The following is a 15962-nucleotide window of genomic DNA, read 5'->3' as shown; positions in this document are numbered from 1 at the left end:
GTTTCATCGGCTCCTCACCTTCTGGCTCCGCCATAAGCAAGATGGCCGCCAAAAGCTTCAGGTCCGTCTATTGTATTGCGGTGCCATTAACAAGGTGGCTGCCTCGCTCTGCCAGTCTAGACATGCAGCGCCATGCCCAAGATAGCCACCGCCACTCTACCGATCCCGCGGAGCAACAGAGCAGATCCCCCAGTGTCGGAGGTAAGGGGGACCCTACTACAAGTGCTTCCTCTGTATTAAAAGTACACAACAAATGGGACTATTGCCTTTAGTAAGAAAAAAGGTACAATTCTGAAAACATTTTATATATATTTATATACACACACACACACACACACACACACACACACACACACACACACACACACACACACACACACACACACACACACACACACACACACACACACACACACACACACACACGTATATTTCCTTTCATCTTGCACCTTAACAATGACGTGAAAGGCAATTTAACTTCCAAAAATGGAGCGGATTGACAAGAAATGCCTTGTTCTCCAGATTAAGCTGGGACTAATTGTATTTGGGTTTTTTTTTGTTAACACCTTCACTGCTTGAAATATATTGCAGGTCCTCCTAACATCAAAGGGTTTAATTTTGGCTGTTACAGTTATAATTTTTACATTTACAATAATGAATAATTTTGCAATATTTTCTATTTTTTGTTTTCTCTAGAATCTAATTAACTGCAATATTACTTCAGCTGTTAAGGTATGTGCCAATCACAAAAAGGTATTGCCACTTTGACATTTTCTTTTTAAAGTATCCAGACAATATCATTTCATGTATTTTCTTTTTACATCTCTTTGTTTCTCTTAAATCTTAAACATGTAAAAAAAAAAAAGACAAAACTCTAGCAGTGCATTTAGGGCCATATTTATTATATGGTGCTAAGCCTTAATGGGCATTGTAGAACAGAAGAAATGCACTCAAAAATATCAAAAAAATAGCTAAATAATTTGATTAATAAGTATGACTTATAGTGAAAACACCGAAATAATTTTGTTAAGAAATATTCGTGATGAAAAGCGCCACTTATAGTATATATATATATATATATATATATATAGCAACTGTAAATATTACTGTATGTTCATTTGCATGTCTTAGACAGGTCTGCAACCCTGTCTTTCCCCATCATCGCCCAGCATAAAGCGCTTCCACTGCAGCAAGGGATTCTGGGAAATGACATGCAAATGAGCCCTCAGTGCCACCTTTTGTCTCAAGCTCGTATTACACAAGCAAATCCTCAAGCCAATGCTTGCTGTTTTAAACACAGCTTTTAGACAGAGGCTGGGATGAGATGCAAAGCCATTAAACCCACTCACAGACATTTACATATATATATATATGCTGTGACCATGCAGCAAGCTTAAGCCTATAGGGAACCATGTTAAAAATGGTTTTTGAAGCAAAAAGTGGCACTGTGTGCTCATTTGCATGTAATTTCCCAGAATCCCTTGCTGCAGTGGAAGTGATGTGTGCTGGGTGATAATGGTGAAAGGCGGGGTTGCAGACCTGCCTAAGACATGCAGATGAGCATACGGTTGTATTTACATTTGTAAATATATATATATATATATATATATATATATATATATATATATATATATATATACATTGGTTGACAAATCACCAAAAAATCTACTCGCCACCTAGTACCAAACGTGTGCTGCTTGGGCCAATATTTACTCGCTCGGGGGTTAAATCCACTCGCCCGGGGAGAGCAAATGTATAGGTTTGTCGAACACTGTATATATATATATATATAATACATATATACATGTAGAGGTATCAGTACCGTGTTAGCCGAGCTTCAATTATCAAGTTGGCACTAAAAGTTGGCACTAAAAAAATTAAATAGAAAGATCTTGGGCTCCACGACTTAAGGATGCCTTATTTACATTCCACCTTCTACCGTAAACCTATAATAGACACCAACACCATTATACACAACACTTTGGGGGGTTTAACAACCACAGCATTATTTATATAAATAAACCATCAAAACGTAACCATTTAACACCAACCCATGCCAGGCTGCCCATTGCTTTGACTTGAGCACACATATATACATGACTCACAACCCCCGGCTGGTAGGATAATCATCTCAGTCCACATGATATATTACCTTGTAAGAACACCTAGTCCATTAGCCATGCTGGCCATTATGCCACTTCCCGTTAATTCATCAAGCATTAGCCCATGTGCTGCCCCATGCCCAGTCTGACAACCTCTATAAGTCCCGCTGCAAGCGAAGCTATTGAACACCTTACATTAGTCTGGTTCCCTCCCCCCCGAAAACTCCAAGTTATCCTGCAAACAGAAATGAAAGATGTCAACCCCCACATCTGGCAAGTGAACTCCATCTCCCTGTTACAACCCAACCTCAGGTCTCTCCAACTCAGCATGCCGAACCACCACCCTGCCCATTTCTTTAACAAGTTCAACCACACTGGCATCCCTCACTCCTCTGAACATTCTCACAACCGCCTCAGACAACATGAGCACATCACTCAGAAACAAAACTAATACCTGACTTACATCCTATTTTATGTCACAAATCCAATCTAATGTGTGCTGCTAACGCTTCCCCCACATGAAACAACACATAAGGACTCCCAACCGCTGCCTATCCCGCAATATAAAAGGGAGCACTGTATCCACCTCATACCTCTTTTCCCCAGCCACATCACCTGGACACAGTCTGCTTGAAACCCAAGGTGAATCCCATATGGCCACTCTGCTTCCTACTAAGCATCTCAAAAGATACAGGAATCTCCACACATCCACACAACTTTTGGACATGAATCTAACTAAAAGAACGTATGTATTAACCAAACTATTCTCCTAATAATTTCCTCACCCAACCCTAACCAGACAGCCTCTGTCGCTGCCCCTATCCGGAGGGAATACGACCCATCAAACCCCAACCTTACTGAACTTAAAGTCTGACTGGGAAAGTCCCCACAATGCAAAAAATAATGCCCACCTACAGCCATACAATTTCGTATGAACTGGCAAATTACCGCCCCCCTCTTCAATATTATACCATAGATAACATGAGGCTACACCCCCCTGATCAGTCTTTGAGTGGCATATTAAAATACGTATAGCAACATGGTCCAAAATCACTTCCCTCCACAATAATACCCCATTTCCCGTCTTGGACCCAAACACAAGCTCAACTACATACAATGCACCCCACAAACATGAACGCAGCACTAAACAATCTGGACTCAGAAATTATCATGACAGATACTTGCAACAAACCCTGCAGAATCCAGGCCATCACTAGTCTGTACAGGTAGGAAAATAAGGCAGTGCACTGCCAGAGGTAACAGAAGGAGGCTCACGGTTTGTAGCAAAAAAAGTTAATTTATTACATAAAAAAAGTGGACAAAAAGGTCCCCCCTAAGCCGCAGCAAAGGGTCCACCAATGCGTTTCGGGCAGTATGCCCTTTTGGATACTCCAGGAGAAACTGAGTGAGTGCACTTTATGGGTCGCTGTACCCTTTATTTCTCCTTTGATTAATGGGACTTTGGTCTGTACTACTTATTTATGGTGCCGCTGGCTTAGGTACTAGTCCCCTAACCCTATTAGGGCTACGTTATGCTATATGCTTATGTGGAAGGAGTTCATCCCAACTGCAGTTTATTATTCCAAACAGGACTTGTTTTTTCTGATGCACTGGTTTTCTACACAATCTCATCACTAGTCTGTGACTGTCAGTAGTATGACCATCCTTTGTCCATCTCACCATCATCTTCTTTACTACAAAACACTTCAAAATGTCCTCCCATCCTCTCAAATTAAACATGAACAACAAACCAGCTAAAACTCTTCTAGCCAAACTTGGCGACATTCCCTCCACCTTCTTCCTAACTAACAATATCAAAAGAGCCAAAAAACGATAGTCTGTCACCTCTGGTTGCCCTACCTCCAATACTGCCTGATACCATTACTGCCAAGCCTTATGATATGGCTGCCACATACTGGGAACCACTGACCACTCCAGTATGTCCATCACAGATGACCGGGGCAGGGCGTTCTCATCACTTGCGCTGCTGGAACTACTCTCTTGAAGACATCAAACTGTAGACGAGAAAGGACATACGCATCTACATTAACTAACCCTGGAACGTGAAGCACCCTAAAATAAATGTTCAGACTTAAGCAATGCAATACCAAATAACGCATAAGACCAACCACCAGTGAGGAGGATATCTAATTTAGCAGCCACCACACTCATATTATCTGAAGGAAAAATCACATGACGATTTGCAAGCATTTCCCCCACAACTCCACTGTCACTACCACTGGGAAAAGCGGACAACTTGATTCCTGATAACCACAGAAGACCTCCAAGAATCTGGCCACGCACAACATCGGTCCCTGAAATAGCACCCAAATCCCACTGAACACGACACATCTGTAAACAGCTACAGTATATCTCTCCATTAAACAAAACAAAATGAAACTGTCTTGTGCTTCGGTAGTTGGTTTGTGCACCCGTGGGTGTCAATAAAGTCACTAAGGCATATGGAGTGAGGGTGCAATAAGTGACCTCTGCTGTGACCAGAGTTGGAGGGGAACACCCTTACCTATATAGAAGCTCCGGTCTGGGTCCTGCTCTCCTCTGCTCATTGAAATCCCGCGTGCAGCCTTCTATGAAGATGAAAGGCAAGAGAGATGATCCGGAGCCACTGCGCATGACAAAGATCCAAGCTACTTCCGGATGAATTCACAAATCTTTATTGGCACATAACACACAAGGCTACACCACGATCTCCCCCTCAACGCGTTTCACGCTATGGAACAGCACTTTGTCTTCGTCATAGTGTGAAACGCGTTGAGGGGGAGATCGTGGTGTAGCCCTGTGTGTTATATGCCAATAAAGATTTGTGAATTCATCCGGAAGTAGCTTGGATCTTTGTAATGTTCCATATTCTGAGTACTTTCTACGGATGCACATTCAACCCTGGACATTGGAATTCAATTGGACTTGCTGCTGATGGTGGATGAAGATTCCCAAGTGAGTTCGTTCCATATTGTCCCACTACTGTATATTGTTTCAAGTCATAGGATGTTTCATCTACCGGTCACCTGCTGGTGTTATTGACATTTCCTTACTGCATGGATTGTGGGTTTGTCTATACCGGGCTACATTCCTAGAGACATTATATATACTTATCCAAGGGTTGTTTTCCTGTTATATATATATCTGGCTTAAGTATTGTCTTGAGAGCACCGCACATATTTTTTCCCATTTTTCACATATAAAAAGCACCTGACCCCACCAAAACATACAAAAAAATATACCCAACCCCCAATACATCTAAAAAATAACCCAACCCTCCCAATACATATATAAAATACCCCAACCCCCCAATACATATATAAAATACATCCCCAATACATATAAAAATCAGACTTACCTTAGGATGATCTCAGGTCAGGCCAGCAGCTGTAGGGGGTGGGGGGGGGGCAGGGTTCCGGTGGCTGCAGGGGGGGAGGGCGGTGTGCCGGTGGCTGCAGGGGGGGGGCGTCAGTATGCCGGTAGCTGCAGGGGGGGCGGTGTGCCGGTGGCTGCATGGGGGGGTGGTGTGCCGGTGGCTGCAGAGGGCCTGTTGTTGCGCGGGGGCAGTGCTGGGGGGGGGGGGGGGTTGGTTGCTGCCAGGTGTGATGGGGCTACAGGGGGCTGGTGGAGCTAAGGGGGGTGGCATGCTATGGGGGAGGGCCGGTGGCTGTGGCGGTGCTGTGGGGTCAGTGACTGTGGGGAGTGGAGGTGCTATGGGGGGGGGGCTGGCGGTGCTGCGAGGGGGGGTCTGGTGGCTATGAGGGCTGGCAGTGCTGCGAGGGGTGGGTGGTCGGTAGCTGCGGGGGGTGGCGGGGCTACGGGGGGGGGCTGGTGGTGCTACGAGGGCTGGCAGTGCTGCGGAGGGGGGGGCAGTGACTGCAGGGGTCCCGGCGACAGGTCACAGCAGGGGGCCTGGTCAGTTAATATAAACTGGTTCAGATTGTTTTCAAGCTGGAAAAAAGCAGATACAGCGAAAAATGTGTCTCAAATGTTTATGTGTATGGTAATTTGTATTTAATCCTGTGTCAATTCAGTATCTCTGTTATGTTCTATTAAATAATTGCATATTGATTTTGCCAGAAAAACCTCTTTGTGTGGAAAAAAACTGCTTCATAATACATTGAATATGCCTCTACAATAGATTAATATAGAAGAATTTTTTGGTAACTTCATAGTAGAAATCAAACAATACCATCAAGCTGTGGTATCCTCCTAGACACTATTTTTGCATGATTTGCCCATGCCTCAAATTCGGGGGAGGGAGTTCTGTTCCATAACCAAACATATCAATAATAAAATAAATAATCCTAAATAACACATAAAAATGTGCATACAATGGCTCGGAATAAATTGGTCACAGCTTTATTTATTAATACAAAATGTCCATCTAAGTTGCTCCACAAAGTACTTCATAGAGACTAGGGATACCCATGACTTGTTCCTCTATTTGCCAACAGCCCCCCAGACCACTTGGTCCAAACATACACTGCCACTGGAAGGTCACAACCACACCAGCCGCCTTCCCCATAACTAACAATTCGGAGGTACCTTAGACATCCCCATAAGGAGCCAAGTTTAACCAGGTCCCCAACCTGTCTAACACTTTACATTTAAGCCCCTTAAACTGCCGTTGCATCCGCCACCAAACAAAAAGCCTTTTCCATTGTCGACTCAAATGAAAGATATAATTTCCGATATCCGAAAGATGCACCCCGTCTCTCCTGTAAAATCCTTTCGGGTCGCTCTCTAGGTCCAAGTGCCTCAACGCCATGCCCCAAACTCTGCCATACCCTTGATCTCTAAGCCCCTTTCCAAACTACCCGCAAATATATGAGAAGGAGTGGCTCAGTGAGTAAAAGACACTGACTGACACTGAGATTGCTGCAGGGGAGCCTGGTTCAATTCCCGGTGTTGGCTCCTTGTGACCTTGGGCAAGTCACTTTATCTACCTGTGCCTCAGGCACCAAAAAACATAGATTGTAAGCTCCACGGGGCAGGGACCTGTGCCGGCAAAATGTCTCTGTAAAGCGCTGCGTACAATTAGCAGCGCTATACAAGAACATGCTCTTATTATTATTATTATATCTCAGACCAAACTAATACAGGATCCACGAAATCCCTCAAGACTTGCACTACCTCCCTTTGCATCAACCTCAGCACATCAAACAACTGAATAGATATCAGGTCATTACCCCCATGTTCAAAGCCAGCACCTTAGGCAGCCTGTTCACATACTTTTTCCTCCATTACTCCGGCACTAGATGCAATACCTCCATGCCCCCATGCCCAACCAAAATTGATCCTCCATGAATCCCAACAGCTTCCTGCCAGGCCTCTTTGCCGCTCTTCTTGAGGCTCAGTGGATGAGATGTAAAGTTGCAAAGTGCTCTGCGGTAAGGTTTCCTGGCGGTGAATAGTCTGGACGGCGACAATAATGGTGGGGGAGCATTGCGACGGTTTGGTCACAGGCAAACGTCCAAGACCCCTGCCCCTTTAGCCAGTATCTGTAAAACTGTTTTTCTGTTTGCATTTAAATAGTCCCTGTTTATTTTGTTTCAACGCAATTCTTTGATTGCTCAGGAAACTTGTGACACATTGCTGAGTAATGCATACGTGTATTTGTATTGCATGTGTAGCCAGGTCCCCTACGGAAATATCCTTCTCCCCTTATTGCGAGCAAGTAGCACTTAAGGTTGCGGTTAGTATCGTAATGTATGGTTCCGCCGGTTCGCAGAGCAGGGCACCGCCATTGTTAAGGGCGTTGCGCATGCGCGAGAGTCAGGAGTACTCCAGGATTTCGGGGAGATCGCGCCTGCGCAGTTACAGTCTAGAAGCCTGCGAAGGACTGGCCAATGGGGAAGGAGGACTGCTGTTGGTATCCGGAGATATATGCAGCGCGCAGGAACTACGTAGGCAGTTGGGGACTGGAGCGGTAAGGGGTAAGAGGTAGGGTGCCGGAGTCTGTGGCTCCGAGCACTAGGCCAGTACGCCCCTAGGCCCCAGACAGCCCTGAGCCACGCTAGCGGAGTGTGATAGGGACTGGCCCGAAGTTAGGGACCTGCCCTTAGCTATAGGCTAGTGAGGAACACAGCGGCGCTGTATCATCCAACACGAGGTTTGGGCCTACACTGGGTCTCATCGGGACTTATAGACTATCGCGTGCGGATTGACTACAGCCTGGAGGGATTACCCGGGTGACCATTACGTACAGAGGACCAAAGAAGCGGTGATATTATCCGCGCTGGAATTCACCTCAACCCTGGGAGTGCATCTCGTGATTCTGTGTGGATAGCAGCACCCGTGGCAGGAGCCCGGGCAGGTAACATCACAACACATGTGCACCAACCAGGCCTTTCATTGACATAGTGACTGCGCAGTCACACACGGTACACTTACTCTGGTCTAAGCATTGGGAGTGCAAGACATAGGGAGGGACTCACTGGACTTGAGGGTGGGATTATTGTGAGGGCCGGTAGTGGCCACCGAGACGCTGTTAGTGTGGACACCTGCTGTGGTGTTCGCTATAATTCAATCAGGATTATACCTTGAGTTGGGTTACCTTGAAAGAGGAACCCCTGTTATTATCTGTTGACTGCAATTGCGTGCTGATCAGTAAAGAAGTATTCGTTATCGTATAAGCATTGTATATGTTCATTTGTGTCCTGCGAGGAACCACTCCCCCTCTGGTGGGAGCCATCGCAGGTGGAGGCGCTGCATCAGTATCAGTGATATCCTTAGCATATGTTGCCCCAGGTTCCCCGTGGCGGAGACTCAGCCCTCCTGCAAACTAACAGGTGACGCACCACATATGAGTAACTATATATATGTTCCTGTACCCACCAGTAGAATCTGCGATTGGGGGGGGGGATATACCCGTTACACATGCATAAAAATTCAGAACAGGTCTTAGAGGCACTGAAAAGTTTAAACATTAAGAAGTGTATTATAGTCAAAGCATCTCAATCCAATTTGCATCTAACTCAATCCAAATATAACACACTTCTTGCACGTCAAGCACTACTTGATTTTTTCTGTTAATCGGATTTTTACAATTTGTTAAGATATGTTGTCTTTATTTTTCTGTCATAACTGAACAAATGTTTCTTTTGGCATCTGAAGTTGTTTTTAGTGACAAAGTCTACCTCTCAAAGTCTACCTCTCACCTTGGAAACAACAATTCTTACTGTATGTTCATGGGTTGAATAGGTATCATGTAATTTTTAAATGAACATGGATAAGTACGATAAATACGTATAGGAGATTACCTCATTCATTGATACCTTAAGGTTACTCCAGCTAAAGGATTCTAATTATCATTACTGTATATACTTGCTCACGCTGAGCATTGCACAATTTTTTGTATCGATAAATACGTAAGCCAAGTTTATTAAATGATTAAGGGAATTAGAGAAATAAAAAGTATGTGCATTAGGAAATTGTGTGACACTTGCAGACTTTAGGCGATCCTTCGTAATGACGCTTGTGTTTGCAGATGTCTTGGAGAATAAATGTACTTTAACCTTACTTAAAATAATCTTGTTTTCCAATAACAAACTACTTTTCAATGGAATAAAAAGGTCTTGCTGACATAAAAACTTTAGCAGATTGAACGCCAGCATCTCTAGAGAACATTCCAAATGGCTTCCTTTTAAAGATTATTTTTTATTGATGTCTGTTTCAGAAGAAAAATATGCTGGCACTTTTTGCAACAGATTCATTGAATAGTTTCATTATCATGTGGGTAATGAAAGTCTGTAGTAGTGCAATTGAGTACTCTTAATGTTCTCAAAAGTAGGAACTTTTTGTCTTTTCATATCTCTACATTGTTTCCTTCACTATGTCACAGTTACACATTCATACCCATGTAGCCCAGTCTCCTGGGACTACCAACTTCTAGGCCTATCGCACTGTAAGTCCCCTTTAATAAGTGGGCAGTGTTAGCAGTAGACTATGCTGGGTATGTTATAATGTTCATTGTCCATGTTCAATAAAGTTCAGGATTAGTCTGTGATTGTAAGGGGGATCTATGACAGTGTATAGGCTGGCTTAGTAGACACTCCCCAAGGAAGGATGGATTGTTCTTCTATGTAGTGTAGAGTAGTTAGTGTGTGTAAGTGGGTTCTGGAATAGACTTCAGAGTGTGCAGACACTGAAGAGAGTTCTCCTGCAAGAGGAGTGGCTGAGGCCTAGTCCCTAGGAGATATGGTACAGATGTTATGTGTTCCAGTGCATGTACCTTGCTGTTCAATAAACCTTAGTCATACCAACACCTGGCATAGTAATTGAAGCATTACTATTGAGCAAAGAAGAAGTGTCCAGGAGGTGGATCCTAAAGTCTCAGGATCCTCTTGGACTGGGGGCGCTGACCACTAAAGAACCACCATGAGCCTGAGCCTGTCCTGATGTCCTCCCCACAATATCGCAGAGATCTCCTGCCTCCTGTTACCACTCAGGTATGAAACAGAAGCTACAGTATTCACCAGTAGCAGCATATTTCCCAGAGGGGGGGAAAGAGGGCTACATTTGGAGGCGCTGCTGAGATAGGCATCAGGACAGGTATTTACAGCAAGAACCAGAGTCATGCTTCTGTTCACTTATGGACATTAAAGATTGGGAGAATGAACCCCCTGCGATGCTAACCAGATATGTCCATGTATGTATGTGTACAATATATGACACACAAATGATTCTTGGTCCTTCTTTCAAAAAACAGCTTGATTAACCCATTGGAGAAATGTCCCTCGTTGTAAACCACATGAAAAACACCACTTTCTATGCTTGTTCAATAGCCTTATGTCAGGTAGATCTTGAATGAACTTTGCAAAGGTGTTATTGTAGCTTGTGGCATATAGTTAAACACAAAGCCAGTGTATACAGTAAGTAATGTCCATGAAATGGTTACTCACTCATTGCGCCATGGGACTCCGGGTGCTGTCGGCGTGCTCTTACCAGGTAGATTCAATATGAAGACAAGGAGGGTTAGGACGGCGGTGCAGCTGCCTTGAAAGGAAAAGTGAAGACCGGACGGCTAACTTCAAGGTACAGAAAGGAGTTGTAGACGGCGGTGCAACTGCCTTAGAAGGAAATATTCAGACCGGACTGCAGTTCTTCTCGGTACAAAAAGTTTATTACTGGCACATTAAAAACAGCAAGAGAACACCTCTAATGCGTTTCGCGTGATACCTCACGCTTTATCAATCCCCATGATTGAAGCTAAAAGTGCATGTCAAACATAAAATAATTATGTGTTAATAAAAAAATAATAGAATCTGAAAGGAAAGTTTTATTTTATGTTTGACACACACTTTTATCTTCAATCACAGGGGACTGCTATGGGGACTTAATTTGCCACATCTTATGCTAACTTGTTTATGGTTTTTTGGGAGAGCACGCACATTTATTGTGACAATAATATTTTTCGTAATCACATTATTTTTTACAAAAGTTATATTGACAACCTCATCCTAATTTGGGGTGGAGATCGCATCACTTTAGACACTTTCATTAATTCACTGACTAACAACACTTTTAATTTAAAATTTACTTATGAGAGTCGCAAAAATGATATTAATTATCTTGATATTCACTTATATATTGATCTTTCTAGCACCATACAGACGGAGGTATTTAGAAAGATCAGTTCACGGAATACATTTTTGAGGTCAGACAGCAGTCACCCAAGGCCTTTAATTAAAGGGATACCTAAAGGACAATTCCTTAGGTTAAGGAGGCTTTGCTCCTCTGATGAGACTTACAAACATCAGTCACAAGATCTTATCCATAGATTTAAAACTAGAGGGTATGATGATTCAATTATACAAAATGCTTTTGATCATGCTTTACAGCTAGATGGAATGATTTTAATCGCTAAGCGTGGTGACAAGACAGCCAAAAAACTTTAAAAAAAGTCCAATGTGAGTCAGCAACTCCCTTCTTCATAACAAAATTCAGTAACCAGGCCCAACAAATCAGGACTATTCTTAACAAACATTGAGATGTTCTAGGCCTTGATCCTGAGCTTCTTTCCTTCATTGAAATGCTGGTTGTGCTGTGAACCGAGGCTAGCGGTTCTGCCAGCCCTGCAGGAGAAGTTTCCATCATGGATGTACCTGCACCCACCCAAGCAGGGGTGTGGTTCCGTGAGTCTCCCGTTGCTGCTGTACTTGCTCCAGTTCAGATTCACGCCATGGAAGAGGCGTGTTGTTGCTTGACAAGACCAGGCCAAACCGGGCCTGCTACGCCCTTGCCGCTCTACTCACCACAGGAGAAATCTACCGTCGCTGGACTGGCATGGTACTCGTCAGACAACGTGGGTGCAACCGTCAAGGAAGGGTCGGACATGACCTCCAATGATCCCGACGCTGTGACCCTATCGTCGGTCACGAGTCCTGGTTCCTACCTCGATATCCCGACACCAAATGCCGACCTTCACACTAATGATATTTCGGGAAAAATGTCCCAGCTCCGTCTCTAGTGCCAGGCCATTTGCAAGGCTTGCGATTTAGCTATGGCCTACGCGAGCCATACCAACTGAGGAAGCCGCGATTCCTGATGAGGACCCTGTGATGGATGTGACCGCCGATGCTGCTGACCTTCTTGCTTCTACGTCCGCTCCTGCTTCCATGGTGGTGAGTACCCCTCCTGGGGAACTATTCTTGCAGCACTGCCGAGTCCGAAGCATAGGTCGGAGCAAAGACGCTGTTCCTTGGAGACACAGGCATGGGAGGACATTGCCCAATCCTCGGGAGCTGTTGTTCGTACTTAGGGGCATGGCCAGAAATTGGCCTTACTATGGACAGTCTGCCCGGCTCACACTTCGTCTGGGCCCCGAAGTTCTAATTCTCCGGAGACATTGAACTTTGGAGTCTGGGACTTATTTGGTTCTGCCCCACGGTCCCATTCATCATATATATAACAAATACATACAAAATATACTTACCTTGTGGATGGTCTCAGGCCTTTGGCCGGGCCCGTGGCTGTGGGGGGCCTGGCTGCCGGTCCTCTAGTTGCCGCCAGGCCTCAGCTTTCCCCCAGCTGCCGGCCTCCCTCACTGATTGTCCCAAGCTTCTGACGTCAGCACCGACATCAAAGTGACCTGGGTTGCACCAGCATCAGAAGCTCGGCATGGGACAGTCAGTGAGGGAGGCCCGCAGCTGGGGAGAGCTGGGCCTGGCAGCAACTAGAGGACTGGCAGCCGGGCCCCCCACAGCCACCGGGCCCGGGACACCCCTCCCGGCTCTTCCCCCTGTCGCCGGCCCTGCACCTGATAGCACTTTAATTAGATCAGGATAGGTGGTATATAAGGTTACACCCTTGGGTACTTCTCATTATGAGACTCCTGAGGATGCTGATGGAATGAAACGCGTACAGTCCAGACTGTGTTTCCTGATCGCCCATGTTGACGCCGCTATAATATCTCCCAGAATCAGAGCTGCATCCTGTCGGATGTGATGTCACAAGCTGTTGAGAGTCACGGGGGGCGCTGTGCGGGTCGGGCGGTGGTGAGAGTTCGACACTCTGAAGAGATTATAAACCTCTTAATGCAAATGTTAATTTTTTACACTGTGAGTGTACATTTGTTTGTGCCTTTTTTGTCAATATAAATACATTTGCCTATACTATCTGCACCATCGTTTCTGCCTTATCTTACCTCTGAGGTGGATTCCTGTTATAAAGCTGGATCAACACCAGAGAGGATCCTTAGGCTTGCTGCCTTTGCTTCATAAAGACTGTTTTCATTGAGTATACCTTTTGATATTTTTAGTATTCTAGTGATCTATTTTCTTGCTAAAGAGATCTTCATTTTGCACTTTTCTATTTCACTGGTTTGTTATTCAATCTGTTTGCGCTCTCCTTTTCTTTTTCACTTCATACACTTTAGTAAAGAATAGAAAACTTTCTTTCCCATTTGGTTTTTAAGATGCAACTTTTGTTTATATATATACATATATATATATATATATATATATATATATATATATATATATATATATATATATATATATATATATATATATATATATATATATATATATATATATATATATATATATATATATACAGCTAAACCCCGTTATAACGCGCCTCGTTATACCGCGATTCGGTTATAACGCAATTTTCCCGTGGCTCCCGTTTTTAAAAAAAAAAAAAAAAAAAAAAATTTAAAATTTTTTTTTTTTCATTTTTTTTTTGCACACACTGCACACACACTGCTCATTGCTCACACTGCACACACTGACACACTGCACACACACTGCACACTGCACACACACTGCTCATTGCTCACACTGCACACACACTGCACACTGCACACACACTGCACACACTGACACTGCACACACACTGCACACTGCACACTGCACACACACTGCTCATTGGACACACTGCACACACACTGCACACTGCACACACACTGCTCATTGCTCACACTGACACACTGCACACACACTGCTCATTGCTCACACTGCACACACTGACACACTGCACACACACTGCACACTGCACACACACTGCTCATTGCTCACACTGCACACACACTGCACACTGCACACACACTGCACACACTGACACTGCACACACACTGCACACACACTGCACACTGCACACTGCACACTGCACACACACTGCTCATTGGACACACTGCACACACACTGCACACTGCACACACACTGCTCATTGCTCACACTGCACACACTGACACACTGCACACACACTGCTCATTGCTCACACTGCACACACTGACACACTGCACACACACTGCACACACACTGCACACTGCACACACACTGCTCATTGCTCACACTGCACACACTGACACACTGCACACACACTGTACACTGCACACACACTCCTCATTGCTCACACTGCACACACTGACACACTGCACACACACTGCACACACACTTACAGACACTCACAGACACTCACACACACTCACGCACACTCACACACACTCACACACACCCACGCACACTCACAGACACTCACACACACTCACACACACTTACACACACTTAGACACTCACAGACACTCACACACACTCACACACACTCACACACACTTACACACACTTACACACACTTACACACACACTCAGACACTTACACACACTCACAGACACTTACACACACTCACAGACACTTAGACACTCACAGACACTCACACACACTCACACACACTTACACACACTTACACACACTTACACACACACTCAGACACTTACACACACTCACAGACACTTACACACACTCACACCCACATACACACACCCATATACACACATACACTTTCTCTCCCATATATACATACACACACACACTCTCTCACTCTACACAGACGGGGGGTGGGGTCGGAGCAGAGGAAAGGCCGCGACCAGCACCACCACCCGCTCCCCCCCCTCCTCCCGCGCAGGCAGCGTGAGCGCCAGGGACAGCGGTGGGGAGAAGAAACCCCCCGCTACCACCTCCATGCAGGCAGCGGGATCTGAGGTAAGCGGCGACCTGAGGGACATCCCCGCTCCCATCTCCTGCCCCGCGGCCTGTCCCGCGGTGACAGGGGGAAGCGGGGACAGGAGGGACATCCCCGCTCCCATCTCCTGCCCCGCGGCCTGTCCCGCGGTGACAGGGGGAAGCGGGGACAGGAGGGACATCCCCGCTCCCATCTCCTGCCCCGCGGCCTGTCCCGCGGTGACAGGGGGAAGCGGGGACAGGAGGGACATCCCCGCTCCCATCTCCTGCCCCGCGGCCTGTCCCGCGGTGACAGTGGGAAGCGGGGAGAGGAGGGACATGCCCGCTCCCATCTCCTGTCCCGCGGGATGAATATGTGCTAAAGCGCGGCGGCCATTTTTTTTTCTCGCGACC

General features: G+C 45.4%; 1 protein-coding gene across 3 annotated transcripts in view; it reads left to right on the top strand.

Moving 5' to 3' along the window:
* HSD17B3 (hydroxysteroid 17-beta dehydrogenase 3) overlaps positions 1 to 15962 on the top strand; it is a 119740-nt gene that overhangs the window by 81386 nt on the left and 22392 nt on the right. For 2 of the 3 annotated variants that reach the window (XM_075599168.1, XM_075599160.1), the window contains exon 6: positions 697 to 732. The exons of the other annotated variant lie outside the window; for it this stretch is intronic. In XM_075599168.1, coding sequence (XP_075455283.1) covers positions 697 to 732 — 36 coding nt within the window. The remainder of the gene's footprint in view (positions 1 to 696; positions 733 to 15962) is intronic. 3 annotated transcript variants of the gene reach the window in all.

Source organism: Ascaphus truei, chromosome 1, assembly GCF_040206685.1.
Source record: "Ascaphus truei isolate aAscTru1 chromosome 1, aAscTru1.hap1, whole genome shotgun sequence".
Classification (NCBI taxonomy): Eukaryota; Metazoa; Chordata; class Amphibia; order Anura; family Ascaphidae; genus Ascaphus; species Ascaphus truei.
The sequence above is the reverse complement of the archived record's forward strand: the minus strand, read 5'-3'. Positions and strand labels throughout refer to the sequence as shown.